The following is a 24666-nucleotide window of genomic DNA, read 5'->3' on the forward strand; positions in this document are numbered from 1 at the left end:
GTGCCAGATGGAGACCAGAGATCATTTCAGTGGAACTCCAGCGAAGATTTTTCCGAGTGTTGGTGCTCAGCGCATCTGTTGAATGTGAGTGTGTGACCCATCCTGGGTGCGAAGGCATCATTAGAATCCACTTGCTGGTGATAAATTGTGCCACCATATGGTTTACTGTGATGATCAGATAAGAGGGGCCTCGCTCGTTGAAAGTTCGATTTGCAAGGATCTCTTGTGTGTTTTTTTCCCTTTCGTTCAATTGAAATCTTGAGATCAGGCTGGTGATTGAGTTACATTTTTTTTTAGATTTCGGAATATGTTATTTTTACTTTCTTCAAGTAAGTATTTTCGTTTATATTGTGATTTCTAGGGAAAGGTTTGCATGATCTCTTTGCATTAATTATGGCAAATATGTATAATATTTATCGACCAAGCTCTTTAAAAGGCTCATGCCGTTATGGTAGTATTTTGTTTGGTTGCCAAAAATGTTTCATGTAATGTAAATGTGTTTTCTGTTCTGATTTAAAGTAAGACAGTCTCTTTTGTGGTACTATTTTTATATGTCTTTAATTTGTAGCACTTGTTAAAATTTTACTAAGTAATTTGAATATGAATGTGGAAAGTAGAAGAAATGCTTTAAAGTTTGGTGAAATTAGAGATAATGATATTGCGTAGTGGCAAAACTAGTCAAAACCTTGAAATAGAAAATGACCCAGAAATAATCCCTTCTAATAAAAATAATTCAAAAATGGAAAACAAAGAGTCAAATCTAAAAGATGCGGAAACTCAAGCTGAGTTACCGCCTGAATTAAACGTAAATAACACAGATGCGGAATGCCAAACTGTTACTGAGAGAAAACAAGAACTAAATTTAGCTGGGATTTCTGCTTCTGACAATGAAGCAAAACAAACAAATACGGGTAGTAACCCAGAAATCTTATTGTTTGAGCCAGAGTTGGGAATAAATTTCTCAGCTTGGTTAGCTCATTTTAACCAAGAAACGAACCTAAATAAATTAAACGAAAGCTGGAAATTAAAAAATTTTCAGAAATTTATTCGCGGATCCGCCTTAAAAATCTATATTAATCAATGTTTGTGTTGCACTTCTTTTCGCGAGATAATAGACATTTTTGAGGAACATTATTTCACCCCGATGAGTAGTTTCACAGATTTCCAGAACTTAAGATTCTCAGGAAACGCCAAAGAATTATTCTTTTATTTCACTGAAAAAGTAGAACTGGGAAGGAAAATAAATCTCAGTAACAAACATATTCTAGAAGGGCTCTCAGATGGGTTACCGCAACAAATTAAACCTTTTCTGCTAATTAAAGACCCGCAAACTCCTACAGAATGGCTTCAAGTGGTCACTAAGATAATTAACGAGGTACCACATGAAATGTCAAAAAATGAATTTAAGACCAAGACACAGCAACCAAGTGCTTATAGGGGACCTACCCAATTTTATGAAAACTGGGTACCGCGAAACCAAATGCAAAACAATTTTCGGCAAAACCCTAATTACGCTTACCAAAGTAGAAATAATTTTCCACGAAATAATTTTAGTCAACCACAGGACAAACGTCGTGTTTTAAACCATAACGAAGTAAAGAACGCCCGTAAAAAACAAACAACACATTATACACTGGAGCTACCTCCTAATCCTTGTAAATTCTGCGCACGACGAGGAACTATTAACGCATATCATTGGGGACAAACCTGCATAAATAAACCAAATACCTCGACGGTTGAACCATTACTAGAGTCCCCGAATCAGGATAAACAATTTAGGGAAGGAGAGGAAAATTCAAATGAAGCATGACAATTACTAGTTCCCGGGTATATAGAAGGCGAAATAATCTACAAAAGTGAAAAGAAATTATATAATGAAAATAAATTATATAATGAAGTGTACACTAAAAATAAAAGAAACTCGAGTTTATTACAAAAGATTTGTTTAAATTTAGATACAGGATCAACCTTAAACATTATTCCTAGTGTGATTGCAAAAACATTAAATGTCTCGATTGAAGAAAAAACAATCGTGAATGTTAAGCAAACGCAGGGAATTCTGACACTTAACCGAACATGCACGCTCCACCTTAAAGTTGGTAATATCGTTAGACCAGTGGAATTTTTTATTCTAGACACCGATTTACCATATGCCATATTAGGTTTAAAGAGTTGCATTCGATTTCATTTAGTCATTGACTGTATGAGACGGGTCGTTATGCAGGATCGGAAAAAACTGATCACTTTTTCTGAGTCCGCGCTAAATGATGTGTCTTTGCACATTTTGCCTGAAATCAAGGTTAAGGACAGTGAAAATAATGATCCTGGAAATGAAAATACTAAATTGAAGAAAAGTAAGCGTAGAAAAAGAGTTAACAAAACTAAAAAGAAAAAATGTTTTGAGGAAAATCGAATTGAAAATAGCATAAAAAAGGCAATTAATAGCACCAGTAATCAAGAAGGAGAAAAAAAGAAAATTTGGAGAAGCGAAAAAAATGATTCTCTTCATTTTTCTAAGGTTTCCGTGCTGGATTGCGGGGGTGGAGGCCTACGCTCACGGTCAGTCAAACAACGGGAATTCGGAAAACGGAGAAAATGCGGATCTGAAGGAAATGCTTCAAAATTATGACGATATATTTTCAATAAATAAGTATGATGTTGGAACTATTAGAATTGAACCACAACGGGTTAAGGTTAACATCAGACTTACCGGTGACATTAAGGGCATATAAAACTTCCCCTAAACAACAGGAAGAAATTGACAATCAAATTCGAGAATTGCTAAAAGCAAAAATAATAAAAGAGAACTTACAAAAAGTATTGAGTATTACATAATTTTACCTCAAACTACACTGTCATTTTAATGTACTGTGTTTTTATTAGTAACTGTAGTGTTATTGTATAGGTAATGTGTATAATGTTATAACATTTCAGAAGATTGAAAAAAAAAAAGGAAAGAGGTTGCAGATAATTTCCCGTCTTCATTTTTTTTTTCCTTCCCTTATTCAATCCTGTCGTATTCTTTGGGGGAGTGGGGATGTAATATGAAAAATCCTTTGCTAGGCCTTTTCCATATTAAGTTCTGTTCACTTATATGTCAGCGCGTATGAGTCACTGACATTATTTATTACACACTTAAATGCTTCTCACACCATATATGGCTATGTTCTAGGCTCAGATGAGATTTCCCTTAAAGTACCTACCAGACACTTTTTTTCCCTCCAGACTTAAGCCAGCCTCTGTCTGCGGTGCAAAGCCCAATAATATTTCGTTACTGCAATTTGCTCCTCCTATACAGATCACGTGAGATCACATGATCAAGGGATAATTATCTGTAATCTTTTAATGATATTCCCTATATAAAAATCGTGGCACAACTAAACAAGTTGGTTAGTTAAGAGAAGTTCCTGCTGTTATATTCCATGTAAAAATAAAGATGTGATTTGTGAATGTAGCTTTGTCCTCTTCCTACGTGGTGGATTATCACGGCACAACACTGCAACAAGATTCGTAATAAGAACCGAGCGGCGGTTCTTACATATATATATATATATATATATATATATATATATATATATATATATATATATATATATATATATATATATATATAGTTAATAATTTTAGCAGCATTAATTTTAGAGTGAGCCTTTGTTAAATAACCACCTCCCTTAAAATCTACATTTTGATTGGACTATAGATCACTGGTGTAATTCTGAGAAAAAAGATGGGGTACACAAATATGCATTATAAAATTAAAAAGAAATTGTTATTGATGAGTGGGGGAAGCTATGCTGGAGGGGGGAGCAGAGTACAATGAAGGGGAGTGGTACACCAAACCCCTTGAATGTATCGCTGCTAATGATGGGTACTTAAGTTATAGTTTGTTTTATGATTTTTAGAGCCTGAATTTCTTTATAATGCTATTTATGTGCCATTAACTTCAAATTGAACACATATTTTCCCTGTATCTCATATTGTGTTAAATCATTTATCAGTTTTCACCAAAAAATAACTATTTTTTCAGAATTTATTAAATTTTTACAAACATCAATTAAAAGTTCTCACACTCGCACAGGAAGAGAAAATTTTTAGACTAACTTTTAATACAAAAAGTTACAAAGCCAAAGTACTTTTGTCAAGTTAGATTAGTTTAAGAAAAAAATTTAGACTCACAAACACAGTTACAATGCACAAAGGAAATAAAATGTTTTTTACAAATCAAGAAAACAGTTATGGAAAAGTTGAGGAACTTTTTTTTGTTTTTTGTTTTACAGAGCTATTAACATAAAGATGTTTTTGTTGAGAAATTTCTTTTCTCTGAAGTATAACAATTTATCTGTAGAGAATGTAGGTTTTGTTTATCATTGAGTGATATGGATTTGGTTAAAATTGATTTAACATATTTATTTTTAATGATTTGTTTAAAATTAGTTATAATGATTTATTTTAAAAATTTGCCCTTAATATTTTTTACGGGTCTCTGGTTGTTTCAATGTTTTTATGCTGCATTGCATATTAAATGATTTTAACTTTCTATCTCTAATGTAGGTTACAAATGAAGATAAAAATTATAGGAAAAAGGTACATGAAGCAATTCGGCAGAATTTCCATGGTATTGAATCTCTCACTGTTGATAAAGATGCTAAAAAGTTTATTGTTGCAAAGAAACAAAACCAAAAATCTAAAGGTCTGTCTCTTAAAAATCTCCTTTTGTAAGAGATTTTTTCTTGTTTATAATTTAAACTTTTGTTTATTTCCCTCAGACAAAACTTAATAGGAATATTTTAAATGTAGGAGAAAAAATTGATCAATGTGAAGACTTTTCAAGCTGAAAATAATAGCATAATTTGAAAAGTTCTAAACCAAAATGTTGTAACTTGTCCCTTTTGAAAATGCTTTGAATTATGGTTAGTTTTATGCACTGGGCATTTATTTACGCAGCAATATCTACCGAAGTATTACTTTTGAAAATATTTTAAAGTATTACCTGAATAAGATAAATAAATACCTTTGTGCTGAATAGTAAAGTCAGAACAAACAACGTAAGTAGAAGCACAAATTTACAAATTTGTGCTTCTACTTACGTTGTTTGTTCTGACTTTACTATTACCTGAATGTTCAGCTGTAACAGATGCTGCTCAAAATGAAAATATAGCTCTCTTTCCTTCTCCCAGTGTGGTTCACTTGTTGTGGTGTTTTGTTATTATAGTCAACCTGTCTATTTTGAATTTCATGGGACAAGAAAAATTTGAGATACAGGATGATAATAAATAACTTATGAAAGTTATGTCAGCAAATCAAACTGCTTATTTATTGTGTTGATGAGATAAAATTGAAATATAAAAATATGGCCAACTCCCCATATAAAGCTTTACTTTCCTCGTTTATTCTATTTGCCTCTTCTGTCTTTTTTAAGTGAGAAGAAATGGTTTGCAAAACAATGCAAATGAAGCAAGCACCTCTGCATTTGTACTAAAAGTGCAATTCTTGCACCAAAAGAGCAGTTTTACTCAAATTTTTGATTCTGCTGATCCTCTTCTATCTTATTGTGGTTCAAGACAAATCTAACGGACCAATCAACTTTTTCTGTATAATTGTTTTTCTTTGCAATAAAGAATTTTATTCTTCATTCTAAAACTACCAAATTTGATAAGTCTTTTTGCATAATTTTGACAAATTTTGAAGGCTATAAAACTGGTAAATTAAAATATTTTTTAAAGTAGTTAATTAAAATTTAATGTGCAAATAAAGAATTTTATCTTTATCTTTTGCTTTGTTAAAGGCAGACGGTTCCAACCCTCTCCTGCTGGTAATTACCTCCACTTTGTAATGTATAAAGAAAACAGAGATACCATGAATACTATCAGTGCTATTGCATCATATCTTAGGTTTGTATACTGTTTTGCTTAATCCTCTTTGTTGACTAATATGGCATTTATAGAGGTCTAACAACCTATTAATTTTTATTGTGTGAATTTATAAACATATGCAAATGAAAGAACATATGTTTTCAGCCCCCCTCCCCCTTCCCTGATTAAAAAAATTGAAACAAGTCTTGTGTAGAGGTTTACTTACTTTCATTTTTTTGCATTTTGTTAGTTGCTTTGCACCATTTTAAATGCTTTCCATTATGTCACATGACCCTAGTTAGGTTCCTAGTGGTTAGGCATCGACCTGTTATGACCAAAAGCACCCATTAAAACCAGACTCTAGTTAGTGGATTTCCAAGGTGCAGAAAATCATTGTCCATGCCATGTGATTATGCAGCATGTAATGTAAGAGATCGCTTACATATTCTGTATTCTTGAAGGCCTTAAAAACATAATATTCATACATGCAATACATGCCCATAGGTATTTTTTAAATTATAGCCTGAGTAGCCTCCTCCCCCTTCCCTGTTTCTTCCTTGTATTTTATTCAATGGGATTTTGTTATAATATATATCGATTAGAATGTTTTAGTACTCAAAGTTAGATATTCCGATTTAGATACGTCATATGTCGAAAAAATAGTTGCAGGATTTTTCATTTTTCTAGGTTATTAGGACTGCAAATTAGTTCTTTAATTTTGAAATGCAGTTATTTTCTTAGTATTTACATGTAAACTTGTCTTGTATGAGATAAATATTTCTTGAGTATTCATTTATATTCTGTTTCATTTTGCAAATATTTTATTTATTTAGGCTTCCAACCAAAACCTTTTCTTATGCCGGTACAAAAGATAAGAGGGCAAAGACAAGTCAGTCGGTTTCTGCGTACAGACTATCAGCTGAAAAGTTACTGAGTATCAATGCACGGTTCAACAAAATTAAAGTCGGAAATATAATGTAAGTGAAAGAGCAAAATTAATCTATTTTTGTTATTTAGAAAAAAACAGGCGTAGTAGAATGATTATAGGGAACTTATTTAGGAGAAATATACTCAAACAGTTGTTTGTTTGAGTGTTTTTCTCCTAGTTACGTTTCCTGTAACCTCTCCGAGTGGCCACCTGTCTTAACCCATTAATGCCGGTTTCGAAAAAAACAATAAACTGTGATAATTTTATTAGTATTTATTTATTTTATGTCTAGTAAGTGCATTATATACAAATTTAATTTTTCCCGTTAAATTTTCTATTTTTATTTTTATGGTAGATTTTTCTACCAACTGGCGTTTGTATGGTGTGAGCACATTTTGTTTGCAAATTTTACATTTATTGTTTGATTGCAATAATTGCATTGATTACCACTTATAATTATTTATAATTGTAGAATATTACTTACACTTACATAAAAGAGTTTTCTAATTACAATTTCATTTATTTCAAAAGAAAAAAGAAATGTGTTCATTTTGTAAAATAAAATTTTATGAAATATGAACTTGAAAAAAATCGATACTAAAAATGTAGTAAAATTTCGAATTGAATATATTTTTAAACCGAATATTTATGCATCACAATCTTCTCGGAATGAATAGCGAATCTTCTTTTCAAAAAGTCTGGAACATTCGGGAATTTTGAAAAAATAACAAAAAATCAGGGAAAATTTATTTGATGAAGAAAAAAAATTTTTTTTTTTTTGCTTTACAAAATTAAGTACTCTAATTCCCTACACATTTTCTGCCAATGATCTGTTAAAAAAAAGTAAAATTAATGAGGTGTGATTATACACTGCCGCATATTTGTGCATCTTTTTTCCTCAACGTCAAAGTATTGAATCTTACTTATTAACCAAAGGATGAACTTCCTAAGATTGCTTCTGTGTCTGTTAAGTTGTTTATTTTACCTAGCTTGAAATTTCCTTTTACGCTTTCAATGCTACGTAAAATAAACAACCATACAGGCAAAGAGGAAGCCTTCATTAATGCCTTAGCTTCTTTGCCTTTATTCCGTTGTCTTGAAGTGATTAGCGTACTGTAATCACGATCTCAAGAAGAAATCTTTGGTTTTTGAATTAATACTATAAAAGCTTAAAAGTTATCACTTCTTTGCATTTTCAATTTAATTGCTAAAACTGAACTTTCAATAAAAAAACTTTGTTTTTTGCCGTTATACTATTTGTTGCCACCGTAGATTATAAAGGTTTTCTTTTCTTCAGACTTAAGTGATTCTTTAATTTTATAACCAAGTTGTATTCTTTTATATGTTTTAAAATTAACTAATTGTTTTTTTTTCTTGCATTTCAAAGTTTTTTGTTACAAAAGCAATCTAAGATTTTTTTTTTTCATTACATACTGAAATGATTTTAAATAGAGTTAACTTGTGTACTTAAGAAATTTTTTTTATATTGTTAAAATGCTGTTTTCATTCATTAAAACCTATGTTCTTGATTAGAGAAAAGCTCCCTATGAATGGATGTCAAATGGTTTCATCTGTTTTGCATAAATATTCTATTCTTTCACTATTACTTGTTATTCTTGCAACAATTATTATACTGTTTGAAAACTTAGTTCAAAATGACTTTAATTACTTTTTAGTTCTATCTTAAATACACATATGTTTTTAAGAGTAATTTTAATAGTTTCTTAAAATTCTCATGTGCTAAGTGGTTTCTGGAAGTGAAGTATTTTTTTTTTACTTTTCTATAATCTTTCCATTGTAGAAAAATTTAATGTACTGTTTTGTAGGTCCCCCCCCCCCCCAAAGATTGACTTGATATATTTTTTTAACCATTTTATTTAAAAAAAAGTAACATCTTTTGAAAATATATCTTTAGTTCAACAACTTTACGTAGCTTAAAACGTTAAAAATACTGCATTTTATACAGATATACAATGGATTTCAAGTAGAGCAAAGAAAGACAACCATTATCATTGGTAACGTAAATCAGGGAAATTTGGTGAACTTAATCAGGGAAATCAGGGAAAAGTCAGGGAACTTTTTTTCACAGTTCCTGTCGCCACCCTGTTATATTCAAATCTAATCGAATTTCCTCTTATCAGCTTTTTGCGTCCATGACGTCCATAATAAATTAACAACACTACTAAAATACTTAAAAAATCTTTTAAAAATATCACTTATTTGTACAAATTTTAGATTAAACACTTCATTTGCCTGAAGCAAGACAGTGACTACATATTCGCCGGTTGGTACAATTTTTCTACCATTGAAAGTAAAAGAGAATTCATAACACGAAACAAAGATAGAAACAACGTTTTGAAAGTATATCTGAATCAAATACACTGTTACAATTATGGTACAATTTTTAAACCTTTTTGAAATTACTAAAATACATGCAAAACTTGCATTTCACTTTTTGACGGAAGACGAATGCTTTTGGAGTTATGATTTATTCAAGTTTTAAGCCTACTGTTACAACCGTTTTTAACAAAGATACAGTAAACATATTTTTTTCCCTTTTTGTGATTATTTACTATGTAAAATGTACAGCTATTGGGGAGATAGCATCATGTGAAGACGAATTATAATTTTTTTCCCGTTTGGTATATTTTTGTACCAACCAGCATGAATGGGTTAAGCGGCTACCCTCTTAACAGCCTTTTTTTGCGGCATGGATTTTTTATCCCATAGATTTTATGTTAAAAACACCCTCGGCAACGGCCACTGACCCCTTCTGAACAGCCTCCAAGCGGATTCGTCAATTCCATTTTTCTGGAAAATCTATTCATTTTCTGTTTCTAATCTGCAGCTTTTCAGTTCAAAGAGGAGAATTCTTATTGACCTTTAACGAATTCCGATAACTTTGGAGCAAAAAAGTCACACGTAATTATTTTATTAGTTTGTCAGTCTATATGTGTAATCTGGGTCGCAAACAATACTGGCGAAGATCATTTTATGATTCTCAAACAACATGTACTGAAATTCTGAGCAATATGAACGCAGAAAATTGGCAGCAGAATTAATAGAGTATGATTTGGAATTCTTTCCGAACGAAACAGCAATGGTTAACTTTGAAAATTACTCTGCCAACTGAGAGAAATATTTTCTGGCTAACAAGTCAGCGAAAATAAAAATTTTTCAACCATACCTATTAGTTTGGGATTGATTTAAATTAACTAATCAGTTTGTTGTGTGTATTATTAATGTATTTTGAGCAAATACATTTTTATACCTTTCAGGCATTAATTCAGCCTCTGACAATCAATTTACTATAACGTTTTGCAATCATAAGCATCCTAAACTTTCAACTTAAGTGATTTTGGGGATAATAAAGAAAGTCATCGGAAATTCAGATGCAATGACAAATAATTGGTTAGAGCAATTTATTTGTCATTTTGAATTGAAAAACATTTTGAAATCAATTTTGAAAACAATTGTTGGAGAAGATTAAAAACTTAAGTCACAAATTGTAACCTTTCTTCCAAAGATATAAACAATATACTTAAATAATATACTGTTTCCCTTTTAGAACAATCTCAAACTTCATTCTATGTATTAGACTTGCGTATATTGTGTATTATAGAATTATATCGCAACTGTAACAAAAACCCTTTAAAGTGGCCACCCCCTCTCAATGGCCAAAATTTTGCAGAACGGAGGTGTGCCCGCTCAGAGAGGTTTCACTGTATAGGGGTTTTTTCTAATTCAGATTTTTTGAAAACAACAAATTTTTTATTGAAACATTATTTATGTTGTGTGTATAACACAGAGATAGCAGGTTTCAGCTGAGGCGGTCAAAACCGCAGGTAGAAACCAGCTATATCCGGCATGACAATAACCTTTGACTAACATACAATAGATAATACACAAGGGAAACAATTAAATGCTAACTCAAGTACGATTTATTTACAATGTTATTATCATTTGTTTTTTACCAGTTATAAACAGTTTTACCACTGGCTTGGCAAAAAAGTGTCTGATGCATTATTTGTGTGTTTTGGAGGGGGGGGGGGTCTCAATCAAATCTAAAGCATTTGAAAAATTTTAACTTTTGTGTTTCTGAGGGAGTATATATTTTTTCTCATCAATTTTTAAAAAATCTTCATGATTCACTTAAGGAATACTCAGTATTTCTTTATTTTTTTCAAAGCTCAAAAATTTCAAAATCTTAGTTTTAAACTGAAAAAAGAACACATTTTGCAGTGTACCAATATTTAAAACCATTTACTATTTGGTTGCAGAATGCTAAAGTATTTGGTTGAACCAAATATTCAATACATCTTTACCTAACATAATATAAATATCATATAAATAGATGTAATATTGTACTGAAGTTTTTCTACATTGTTGATGTTCATATTTCAAACATTTTAGGTACAAAAATGAACAAATATATCTTGGAGATTTACTAGGAAATTATTTTGCAATTATTTTGAGGTAAGAGCTTTATGAATGATATCAAATAAGCATTTTCGTTAAGTGATTCTGTTGTTGCACTAAGCCAGTAGGCAACTATTTATTTCTTTTAAGATTATTGGAAGATGGGTTTTGAAAATGTGCTTGTATTTCTTTACTGTAATATTATTCAATAATGTTAAAAAAACCTTAAGGTGATCCTAACATAACAATTATAGACATAAGTCTCACCCCCCCCCCTGGCAGAATGGCTTAGGAAAGTGTTATCTTCGGTAGCGTTAACAAATAAAATCAATAAATATTGGGTAAAGGGGGCACGTTTGTACAATTCTTTTTGGTTTCTTAATTTAAAAAGAAATTGTTGAGCCCGCTTATTAGAATATTGATTAAAAGAATACCCCGCTTAATATAACATATTTTCAATGAACCAAACCAATGTAATATGTTATTTTGATCCTGGTTAATGGATTATCCCACTTATTAGAATATTTTTTCATGGCTATTGGATTAAGGGGGTTCGACTGTATTATCAATTTTTCAGAGCAAAAGTGTCTCTCTCCATAATTGAATACGGTTTCTTTGTCCCGTATAAATTTTTGAGATTTTTAAAAATATATATGTATATATATATATATATATTTTGCTTTTTGATATTAAAAAAAAAAAGTCTGCTTCAGGGGAAACACGTAAACAAGCCTGGGCCACATATGAGAAAGATTATATAAAAAAGGTTTTGTCGCATGTCCTGATCACTGGATAGACAAGAAAACAACTTATAAGACTTCATAGTGAAAATAATATTTTAATTACACAAAAATTATTCAAAAATGTAATACTTTTACGCTTCTTACACAGGGTATGATAATGTATTTAAAATGATTTTAAATTTAAGTTTTAATTAAATTGAAATATTTTGTATCATTTTATTTCCTGTAGCTATTCTATTACACTAAATTTTTGATCAACTATTTAGTAACAGGAGAAAAAATAAATAAATAAATAATTTTGAAAAAGAACGATTTACAATAAAGTTATGAAATGACATAGAGAAATAAATATTATAAATGTTTACACATTTTCCTTTAATTTAAAATATTCTAAATTACTATTTGTATTATGGAGAGACTATAGGAACTGTTCGCATGTGTCCTAGATGTCATGTTCACAAGTGCAAGAGCAAATTACAAAAATAAAGAATTTTTGATTCATTAAATAGACTTAAACAATGTCGAAACCTTACCTGAATGTTCATACAATACCTTGCAATAGTTTTAAGTGAAAGCTTGTTGTTTAGTTTAAGATGTGTTTTCACGTGAGGAAGACAGTATTGAAATTACACACAACAGCTGCTAAAACAAAGAAATTTTCAACACAGAAACACAAAAGGCTTCTTGCTCTAAAAGTTTTCCTAAAGGTAGGACTGGTATTGCCTTTGCAGAATTTTTCCAAGATTTCTTGCTTCCAGTTATCAGTTACACCTACAATGATCACGTGTCAAGAACCCCTTTTCTCATGTGTGTCAAATAGTTCTGAAGCTTTAATTGTAGTAATAAAAAAAATTGCAATTTTTCTTCTGACATTTTTTTTCTTACAATAGACAATTCGATGGTGATCTAGAAGTTATAGAAAAATCAATGAAATCACTGAAGCTTTAAGTAATCATTAAGTGTAGTACAGTAGACCTTCATTTTACGCAGGGGTTACGTTCCACGGAAATGCCGAGTAAATCAAAATTGCGCATATTAAGACTTAATAGGATTGTTAAAAAAGGGGTTAGGTTCGGTAGATAAAAAAAAAATCATTCTCATGATGACTAATTGTGTAATAAGTTTAATGTGTACTTATTCGATTTCTATGCACAACATGCATAATGAAAACATAAATTAATTTTGTGTTTTGTTTATAAAAAGGAGCTGGTTATGATAGTCTTTAGTTTTGGCAGTCATTAAGAATTTTTCTCTGTAGTTCTTTGCAGAGCATTAATGCATCCATGATCACTTGTGTCATTTCCATGATAGACTCTTCCTTCTCTAACAAATCAAAAAGATCATTTCTATTGTCTAGGAATGGTTCAAAATCTTCAATGTGAACGTTTTTGGTGGAGTGTTACCGATGTTTGTATCCTCATTGGTTTTGTCCTCCTTTGTCACTCCTAAAAGCTTTTCTTCCAGTGAGTTTCGAGCTGTGTGAGTTTAATAACTTTACTTCTTGAAAGTGCTCTGGAACCAATCTCAAAATGTCTCCAATGACCCAAGTTCGATTATTAACAAGCCAAAATGCAGTTTATTATGTGTAATCTGCAATCTTTAGAAGTTTGGATTTTGAAAGAAAGGAAAGTTTTATACGGTTTGCATTGCCGCATCAGTGTAAAACTGAAACTCATCTGCGTAAAATAAAATAAAGGTGTCAAATCTTAAATCGCGTATAATCAAAACAGCATGAAATACACCCACGTAAGACAAGGGTCTACTGTAATAAAAAATTGCATTTTTCTTCTGACATTTTTTTCTTACAATAGACAATTAGATGGTGATCTAGAAGTTATAGAAAAATCGATGAAATCACTCGCTTCTAATGGTTTTATTAATTATTATGGATTGCAGCGGTTTGGCACACTCTCTGTTCCTACTCACAGTATTGGCAGGTATGTTATCCTCTATCTATTTTTACAAATTCAAATTCACATTTGTTTACAATTGCATGAAAAATCAATTGTCATAAGGATAAATTGTTAATAAAGACTTTTTGATTAAATGTTGGCTGCTGGGCAGGGCTAGAAAAATCTTTAAAATTTTACATGCCCTACCGGGCATTGTTTATCTGAAAAGTATGTGCCTGAATACATGCCCATTTTTTTTATTGTATAATCAAAATATTTGAGTTTGTTGTATAGCATTAATCACACAAAAAATGAATTTAACAGCTTTATACCTGAATCAAGAATTATTTCAATATACAACATAAAAAAAAGTTTAAATAAATAGCACATAATAAGTCATTAAAATTACCAATACTTAATTTAAAAATTAATAATTCCATGCCCAGCCGGGCATGTTAGGGTACAAGATTCATGCCCAAGTGGAATTTTTACATGCTCCGGGCATTAGGCAATATACTTTTCGAGCCCTGCTGAATTACTAATATGAAACTAATATTTCGCTTGTTTTTTTCCTGAGTTTTTGACTTTTACTGTTTGAGGTCATGTTTGTATTCTCTTGTATTGTGCTTCAATGTGTATCTTAAAAGATATTGCAGTTTTATAATATTTTTATAAATATAGTATAAGTCAATGTTTTAAAGTTAGTTCGTACTGAATTAGTATTAATAATGTACGAATAATTGAATGTATGTTTGATTTTTAATAGAGTGCAAATTATTGCTAAAAACAAACATTTTTGTTCCAATGTTTTAAGTTAATTTTACACTTTTTTTTTGTTGCTTTCTGAAGCATTGTTTTGTTCTTTCAAAAAATTGGGCAATTGCATATTTCAAAAAATGAGACGGTCTGTACACAACCAAAGGTTACATAATATAGCTATCAGTTCCCCCAAAAACTTAATTTGGCAAATTTTGAGGCAATTTCCTGAATTCCTAAAAAACAAATAGGGAAAATGTATAAAGAAAACCACTAGTAGTTGACACTGCACTAACAGTTAACACTTATATGAAAAAAATAAATTAACAAAAGAAACATAGGCACCAAAATCTTAGCTAAGAATAAGCTGAAAGATAATCATTGCTAATTAAAGCACCATTTTACACTTTTTGTATAGTTTTTTTTTAAATTTTTGTATAGTTATATACGTTCTATTCTTAATTTATTTTTACTTTATAAGCATCAACTATTAGTACAGTGTCAACTACAAGTGCGAATGTAAACTACTGGTGGTTTTACCTAAAAGCAAATGATGTGTCTTATTCAATTCCTTAAAAGGCCCTTAAATGTGGTCCCAATAACAGAATTTTTTTTATATTTGCTGCTTCTCTTTCTCAGGCATAAATTTATTGCAGTATTGGAAAATTCAGAGCCAAGTTTACTATTGTTTAAAACGGTTTCTTTATCAAATTTTGACTTTTCAGATGTCCTAGCATGCATTTAAATACAAATAAATAAATAAATAAACTAATGAATGACTAACAAATTTTATAACAGCAATCTTGTATGCACGATTAGTGGATACCTACTTAACATGTCAAAAGTAATTTCGTATTTCTCAATCAAGGCAGCTCTCAAAAAGTTGTGAATTGTTAAACCCAAGTTCTCTTTAATATATATATATAAAAATGAATGTTTGTCTGTATGTCATCCATGAACTCAAAACTACCCGGCAAATTTGGCTGAAACTTTCACCGTTTGTTATTTTTGGTACTGGGAATGTTTATAGACCAGTTCGAAAAAAATCCGATCGATAGTTCCTTTTTTATTCCAATTTAAGTCACAATCCATTGGATAAATACGAATAAAATTATCGGCTGCAGAAATTAATTCGCGTGAAAGATCTCATTGATAAGAAGTTAGCTGTTGCCATTTTTCTTGAGTTTGAACAAATAAATTCTTTCTTTATTGTTTTATGACTTTTCATGCAACGGGGGGATTTAAAACTTTTTCTATTTGATATTTTTAGCGATTGATTGATCTTGCAAACTGCGTGAGTACAAAATTTGAGTATAGTCACGGCTTCACTTGATATTTGGACCGATTATTATGAAAATTGCTATATATATGTATTTTTCCACGGAGAAGGTGCATAATATGCTCATTGAAGCCACTCGCCACCAGGTGGCACTGCAGAGTAGCAACTTCTGCCCCGTTCAACCAATTGTCATGAAAATCAGTATAATGATGTATTTTTTTGTTGGCGTAGCAACGCACGTCGGGTACAGCTAGTTACTAATAAAAATCAGGTATGCAACTGTCTAGAAATACATCTAATAAGACCCAACATTGCTTGTTACTGTTCCGGAACTCCTTTGTCCACCCTAAATGGGAATAATGATACAAAGCATGAAAATTTTTACTTTTACTGTACCATTACACAGGCTCATCATTTAAAGTTTTCCAAGGGGTTTGTGTTCAATTCATTTCTTAAAGAAAAACCAACAAAATGTGTGCAAAAATCCCTAATTTCATTATGTTTCTAAAATTTAGGGGATCAGTTGAGCCCCTGAGGGGCCTGCTATTGCATGTTTAAACAATTTTTGTTTTCTTTCTGCACTTTTTTTTCAGTTGACAAATTTTGTCTGCTCTGTTGGAAACAACTTACCATGCCATGCTGGGTGACCTCCATTGGAATGGAATGGAACTGTAGTTATTTGTTCAAAAAGAAACAAATGGTTTTACTTTTTAATCCCTGCCATGCAAAAAAAAAGTATTAATATTAAAAAGAAAGAAATAGAAATTTTGGGTTCCCTCAACAAAAATTTTTGTACTTTGCCAAGTTAAAATTGCTCAAAAATGATCAGTCATTTTGGTTGCAACTGAAGTGTCAAATTTGTATTGAAAATTGGAGAAGTAATTTTTATTTTTCTATCAAAGTGATTATTTTTCTGATATTAACTTACTCTTCTCATTTTGTATAATGCAAAAATTTAAAATAATATTCTCTTAATTTGCCACTATATTTCATTTTAAGGGCTCTTTTACTGAGAGACTGGAAAAAGGCTATCAATTTAATTTTGCAGCCGAGCTTAGAAGGTATGAAACTTATACTTTAATTTCTCTATGTTGCATCAAAATATTAAATGTGTGCTAAGTTTTATTTATTTATTTATTTTTTAATTTATGTTTATTTATGCATGTATTTTAAATTCATTATGGAAAATTTTAAGATGAATATATTTTGAAGCAATAAAATAATATTTCCTAATATGTAGTTTTATTTTTCCTCGTAAAATTATTCTATTCCAGTAAGTTCACAACTAAATCTCATTTTAGTTTCAGGGCAGTTCTTTTTAGAATTGATTTGCTTTTTTCAAAAGGAGAAAAAAAAAAAATAATAGAGTTGATTCTCAACAGCTCAAAAGTATCATCAATAGACTGACTAAAACCTTTGAATTATTAATAGTTTGAGTCATGGGAAGTTATCACAGCCTTCTCGAGTTTGAGACTCAATGAGAACTTTGAGATAAAGGAATATTTGAGTTATAAGGCTTCGAGTTATCAAGAGTTGACTGTACAGTACAACTCCAATCACCAAATTCTGGCTATCCAAAATGCTGATTATCCCAATCATTTTCTGAATCCAGAGGGAAAATTATCCTAATAGATAGTATCCCTTGCTAGTGGAGCTATTGACCTATATTCATAAATACTGCTAGATGAAAGCTCGTTTATGATTCAATTGCACTTGGTTTACTCAAAAATCTTCCTTTTTTCATTTGCACCACCTTTGCTTCTTCATAGCTATGACATATGTGACACCTATACAAACATTGAAACATAAGATAAATATTTAGGGATTTTATTTACTCATAGTTTAAGGTTGTTACACCTGACATATTTATTATTTTCTACTGTTTTATTGCATTCAACAGCTGTAACTTTTGCCTTTAATTTGCAAGCAGGCACCAGTTTCTGCCCCATAAAAAAAGTTCTGCTGTTCATCAAATCATTGATAAGTTTATCTAATGAAAAAAAAGGGTTTTTACAATGCAGACCCCACTGTCTCCCTTTCCCCCCTAAACTACATATCCCAGCTATGATTGTGAAAGCCTTTAAATTGTAACATTCATTTGTGCAAACAGTTAATAGTGTCAGTTAAAATATTTGATGCCTGTTCTTTCTTTTGCATTATTTGATTGATTACTGTAACTCAGTGTAATTGATATAGTTATTTCATTTTGCAGTCATTTTGGATTATTTTTCTTTTTATTGAAATTTTAATTATCACCATAGAAAGATTTTGTAATGTATGCTTCATTGGAATGATTCACAAAACTACAAGTTTTACTTTTTCCTGATTGAAAATGAAGCTAATAGAAACCTTAGACTTTTTTTTGCCTTTAAAGTGTATAAATTGGTATATTGTTTTACCATAAAAACATGAAATAATAGCAAAGTTGCACAATTTACAAGGAAGGACAGTTCCATAACTTTGTTCTCTTAAACTAACGTTTGATTGGTTTTTGTATTTTTGCTTCATTGTAGGTGATGCAACCGTAGATAACTTGCAAAAGAGTGAAGAAAAAATCAAAGATGCAAAGAAAGCATTGACAAGCTCAAAAATTAAATCAATGATTGAGAAGAAGTTATTGCATGGACTTTCTTCCAATAATGAAAATGATTTAGTTAGTGCTCTTAATGCGGTAAATATTATTTTTTTCTTTTAGTTTAAACTTATTCTTTTAGCCTAAGCAACGCTTATTAGTTTATCAGTATCTTCAAAACTATTTATTATTTTACATTAAAAATAATTTTCTTTTGTTTGAATACATAGCTTTCAAACACTTACATTTTTCTAGTTCATTGCCTGCCTATTACAAAGTAATTAAACTGTCCAAAACTGCCAACTATAATTTATAGTGAAATCTGTCAAACCTGACCACCTCTGGTTTCTGAGAAAACCTGTCATTAAGGAATGTGATTGTTTAATAGAAATTGTGTTAAATTAGTTAATAATATCATTAAATACATGTGTTAAGGGCTGTGAAAGCAAGGAGTTATTATATTTTAATGAGGCTTTAATAAGTTATAATACTTACTATTATTTTCTTGAAAAATCACATAAGTGGATGCTTGTTTTATGCTTTCAGATTTTTTCAATTAATTTTCAGTTCTTAAAATGTCATGTTAAATGGCTGCTACATTGACTTTACTTTCTTTTGTCTTTTTCCCAGAAGTACAAAAAAAAAAAAAAAAAAAAAAAAAACTGCAAAAAGCCTTACTAAAGCTAGGAGAAGGAAGGAGGTCAATTTGAAGCGGGACAACCACTTTCTCAAAACAAAATGTCACTTGATCCTCGTGTCACCTAAGGCATTATGTTTTTTTTTTTTTTTCAAAAATGATTGTGACACCAACCTAAATCTCATTTTCTCGTAAGCTTGCTTGAAGAACTTTTAAGAGAAGTGTCAACCTGCAGTGCCAGCGTGCAGTGACATTGTATCACATTGTCACTTCTCTTAAAAGTTCTTCAAGCAGGTTTACGAGAAAATGAGGTTCCTGTGTGGCATCTCTATTACAATGCAAAGTAATAAAGCACCGCACACTGCTTTCATGATTGATCCAGATTTAATTGTAGAGGCACAAACTTTTTTTTGGAAGAAAATGAGTGAAACATAAATGCAAAAGAAATCAAATTTCGGTTGTTTTTATTATGTTTTCATTTATTCTTCTCATACCTTTGTAAATATAATCTTATATGTGCTACAGTTTTTGTATTTAATGTATTTCTCTGTACAGATTCCTAGAAATACAAGATTAATGTACATACATAGCTACCAGAGTTTTGTCTGGAACAGAGTAGTATCCGAAAGAATCAAAACACACGGTCTGAAAGTTCTTCCTGGTGATTTGATATCAAATAATTCAGAAGGTAAGTTTTATTTATATTGTTATAGTATAAAATGGAAATAGATGTGGCTTCTAAAATGTGGCCATCTGCTCATTGTCTATTAAACACCCTGTTTTTATATATTACCTTTTAAATAAGTGTAATAATAAATCCTATCCCATTTGCAAGCACTGTCCCCATTTACAACTCACCCCAGATCATGTTTTTAATTGTCATTCCATTATTCGCTCCCTCCTCCAACTTGGAGCACCACCAATTGAAATCCTGTACAGCCATCGGGCTCCAGAATTAGCAGATCTTTTTATCAAGACTTTTAGAGACATCTAAACCTTTCGCACTCTGCACGTCATTAGACACAACAACAACAACATTAAATAAGTCAACAGAGAATTGTTTCTCAATATGTTTACTGTTTAAGATATACTACAGTACTACTCAAGGCATTCGACTTTTCTTTGGGATATTTGAGATAAATATAATGTATACTTAAGGTGTTCAAAATGATTTTCACTAAAAGCGGTGATTGTGCTCATCAAGATTAAACTGTTAATAGCATCTAGGTCTAGTTTCCTCTCTGACTTCACCATGTCTTTCAATCAGCAGTGTACATTGTCAACGCTCTATGAGAACAAAGTTAAATAAAAAATGAATATAAATCATACCTGCCAGCCCTTCCAGATTTCCCAGAAGCTTTGAGGATTTTCATGTCCTTTTCCATTTTTCCAGTTATGAGCAAAAGCTTCCAGATTTTTAATGTTTTGTAGGAAAAAAGGTGTACCTCGAGAATTTTGGCAATAACGATACTTTGTGGAACCGCATTTTAGGCCAAGTAGCCAAGGAGAGATTGCTGTTGGAGAATCGCATGAGAAGACTTGAGGCAAGATTATGACGTCACTTAGTGATACAGCCACAGCCTTCTATATATCGGGACTGCGCGCTGTATTAAGCAATCAATGTCATGTGACTTCCCACAGGCGGTTATCTTCGATCAGCGGGAAATTCAGTTTAGTTTAAACTGTATTCATGGACTAGCTGATCGTTGCAAAGCAACTCTGGTATTAGTTAGCAAAGTAATAATTTTAAAAGTATGTATGAATGTTTAGTTAACGTTATCAGCAGTCTCTTAATGGAGACTTGGAATCATGTTCGTTTTTCTTTCTTTGTATATGTTATGTTTAATGCTGCAATGGAATTGTTTTGTGAATTTACATTATAAGCCATTGGGATGCTTTAGTCATGAAAATTTAACGTATAAAATGTTTAACATTTACAAATATATTTGGAAGCTACATTGTTTGACCAAAAAATTTTTTAAGAAGGTAAGTCTGATTATCAATGCTTATTTTTTAAGCCGAATCGATAATAAAAAATAAATACTTGTTAATTAGTTTTTTAATGATTTTTTTCCTGTAAGGTACATATTTTTATGTATAGTTTTTTCCTTGCTATACATTTTTATTACTTTCGATTTTAATGACAAAGGTTTTTTGCCCTCACTTTGGATAATGATTATTTTTTGTAAATATTGTTTCAAGGAACTTTTTAGTATGAATTGTCTGAAGAGTGGTTTAATAGATACAATAGATAGCAGCATTTTAAAAAGACTAACTGTTTTATATTTCAAAGCAGCTTCTATTACTGTAAGGTACTTTATTCTATTACTGTAAGGTACACATTTTTGTGCATGGTTTTTTCATGCTATACATTTTTATTACTTTCGATTTTAGTTACACAGCTTTTTTCACATCACTTTTAATAATGATTATTTTTTTGAAAACTATTGTTTCAAGCAACTTTTTACATGAATTATCTGAAGAGTGGTGTTTAATAGAGACATTAGACCACACTCTTCAAAAGGACCAACTGTTTGAAATTTTAAAGCACCTTCTATTTGTATAAGGGCAGCAAAACTACTAGAGCCGACCCTGTAATGTTAGAAAAGTATTGTCTCTCGTAAAAAAATTACAACTAGCTATCAATTGAAAAAATAATAATACACACAGTCTTTCTAGTGTTAATAGGACATTTGCTCCTTTATTTTATATTTGTTCACAATACATTTTCATATATAATAGCATTTTTGCACAAAAAAGTACTGAATACAAAAAGGAAAAAAAAAAAAACACACACACTTAAAATAATTCATCTAAACCCAACATGCAAGAGACCGAAGAATTTGAAGATGAAGGACTTCTAGATAATTAGAAGACATTGATTTTTTAACACTAGAACAACTGACATTTTCTGTATACCTAGAAAGACTGAAGGGGCCAGTGTGGCCCCTACCCATTTTTGGGGTGAATTATTTTAAAAATTCTTCCTGAGTGTGTCCACATGCCCAATGCACCTTCTTTCATGAATAAATAAAAACTTAGTATGCAATTATTTGTAGTGTTTCTCTCTATACTGGCCAAAAGCTTGGATCAGTTTTTCTTTTCAAGAGCAATGGCTACCATTAGACAGGTAAGCAGTCAGTACTGTTTATAGCATTTGGATATCCAACGGCTGTATAAAGCGAAAGTTACAGGTTAAACTAGAGAGAATGGCCTTTTTTTATGCTAGAACAATTAGGAGAAAGAAAAAAAAAATTTTTAATTGTAAAAAAGCTTAGGGGCCACACAGTCCCCTCCGTCTTTCTAGTGTTAATAGGACATTTGCTCCTTTATTTTATATTTGTTCACAATACGTTTTCATATATAATAGCATTTTTGCACAAAATTATGAAATGTGGCAACAAAACTATATTTTCAAGCATTTTTTTGAAAATTTTCAAATACCGGTATTTATACCTGTATTCCGGTATCACGTTTTAAAAATACTGAATACTGGTATTCAATTGTTGGTTCGGTATTGCAATCCCTATTGGGATCCAATCGAAGCAAGCAACTAGGGGCATGATTTTAGCGTCGTTTATCATCTTCTTGTTTGCTCAGTTCATGCTGTTTTTGCTTCATTCTTTTTTCAAGACGAGTAAAAGCTATTTCCAAACTTTAAAAGAAAGCAATACAAGTAATTTTTACTGATCAAAAGTAAGTTCAATTGATATAGAATTCATAACTAATTTCATATTGTTAAATGTAAAGTGGGTTGGGTGGGTATCCTGTTAGATTTGTTTTTCGTTAAAATCTTCTGGATTAAAAGAAAAAAAATCTTCCGTATTTTTTTTCTCTGAGGTTAGCAGGTATATATACGATTTTGCTAATTTTAATAAGGTTTTTTTTAAAAAATTTAATAGGTTGTTTATTTATATTTTTTATGTAGAAATTTTAGAAGTGCCTGATGTTGAAAAGTCTGAAAGAAGGCGTACACAACTTGCCAATGAAGTAAAATTTGTATCTCAAGAGGACATAGAGAAAACTAGTATCAAGGATGTGCTTCTCCCTCTTCCTGGACATAGTGTGCTGTACCCTAAAAATGAATGTAATATACCTTACTACATATTTTACTTTTTACTTTCTTTTATACTTTTTAAAAATATATTGGCAATATAAATAGATTATATAGGGTGTTCTGTTTTAATCTGCAAGACCTTTACTTTGGCAACTGTTAGTCCTAGGTGTATATTTCCAATTGCTAAAATGTTCAGAATCTGATGCAGAGTTAAGATATTGGAAGTTTGTAGCAAAAATAAAAACGAGTCAAAAATGCAAAAAAAAAAAAAAAAAACTTCTTGTATGTTCCCTAGGTCCCCTAACTAATATTTAGAGAAATATTCTCCATTAAAAACTATTACTGAAACAAAAAATTTGGCATCTATATAACAAAACTCAAGGAGATATTCCAGTTCAAAGTTTTAGGGAACCATACTGAAGATGAGATTGGAACTTATCCCCTTTCAGAAGGTTGACAGGTCGTCAAAGTAAGAAAAACAAGGCATTTATATTTTTTCATTGTAATTTTAAAATAAATGCAAATGTTATGCTGTGATACGCAAAAACACACCATAAAACCTCGAACAATTTGAAAAAACACTCTATGCACTGCACGCATATAATTTTAAACACTTGTTAACCGCTATATTTTCCCCCAAAAGGTGTTATTGAAATCGAGTGAAAAGTGGTGTAAATCACAAAACGCTTCGTTTCATATCGCGGTGAATATTGGTCATACTAATTTCAAACTTTTTGTGTTAGAATTATTTTTTAATGGAGATTATTTTCCTAAATATGTTAGAAGACCTAATGCCCGTATAAAAAGTGAAATTTTGTATTTTTTGACATTTTTCTTTTCACTTCAAATTTTCAATATCTTAACTCTGCATCTGATTTTAAATATTTTTTCAAATGGAAGTATACATCTAGGAGTAACGGTTGCGAAAATAAAGGTTTTGCAGGTTAAAACTGAACACCCTGTACATCGTCATCTCTTATCTATTTTTTTTAAAGAAAAAATCTTAGGTGGTGTAAATTGGGATTGAGAAGTGTTAAATGTGTTCTCCAAAACAACTAAATTATTACTTTATCTGTATTCAAATTTCGAAACTACTTAAAGAGAAAATATTGTTTTTCTGGGTGAATTAATTCTTAGAAGAGGTATCTAGGATGATATTGATGGGTCCAGGAATAAAGAGAAGAGGGGTGACAATTTTTCTGTCTGTGCACCACAAATAGAGGATTAATATTTGTATTGGTGAAAAAAACTGGGGATTAGGGGATGAACTTGACAACTGGAAACGATTGCACAAATGTTTTAAAAGAGTGGATGACTTTTAATAAATGTACGACACTATATGTGTACATGTTATTTGTTCTATTATTTCTGGCAAATAATTATCAGGTTTTTTGTAAGAAGATTGTAAAACTTTATAGTAAGCATTTCCAACCAATTAAAAGAATTTTAGTTTAAAATAACAGTTGTTGTAACAAGTATGATCTTGCATGGTTACATACATTTGGGTACATATATATATGTATAAATATTT

At 30.8% G+C, this 24666-nt stretch overlaps 1 protein-coding gene across 1 annotated transcript in view; it reads left to right on the forward strand.

The window, feature by feature from the left end:
- LOC129226637 (pseudouridylate synthase 7 homolog) overlaps positions 1 to 24666 on the forward strand; it is a 37656-nt gene that overhangs the window by 7812 nt on the left and 5178 nt on the right. Inside the window, exons 4-12 of the mRNA XM_054861266.1 lie at positions 4552 to 4690; positions 5786 to 5891; positions 6686 to 6829; positions 11194 to 11256; positions 13754 to 13879; positions 16869 to 16930; positions 18383 to 18540; positions 19634 to 19766; positions 23007 to 23165. Coding sequence (XP_054717241.1) covers positions 4552 to 4690; positions 5786 to 5891; positions 6686 to 6829; positions 11194 to 11256; positions 13754 to 13879; positions 16869 to 16930; positions 18383 to 18540; positions 19634 to 19766; positions 23007 to 23165 — 1090 coding nt within the window. The remainder of the gene's footprint in view (positions 1 to 4551; positions 4691 to 5785; positions 5892 to 6685; positions 6830 to 11193; positions 11257 to 13753; positions 13880 to 16868; positions 16931 to 18382; positions 18541 to 19633; positions 19767 to 23006; positions 23166 to 24666) is intronic.

Source organism: Uloborus diversus, chromosome 7 (genome assembly GCF_026930045.1).
Source record: "Uloborus diversus isolate 005 chromosome 7, Udiv.v.3.1, whole genome shotgun sequence".
Lineage (NCBI taxonomy): Eukaryota > Metazoa > Arthropoda > Arachnida > Araneae > Uloboridae > Uloborus > Uloborus diversus.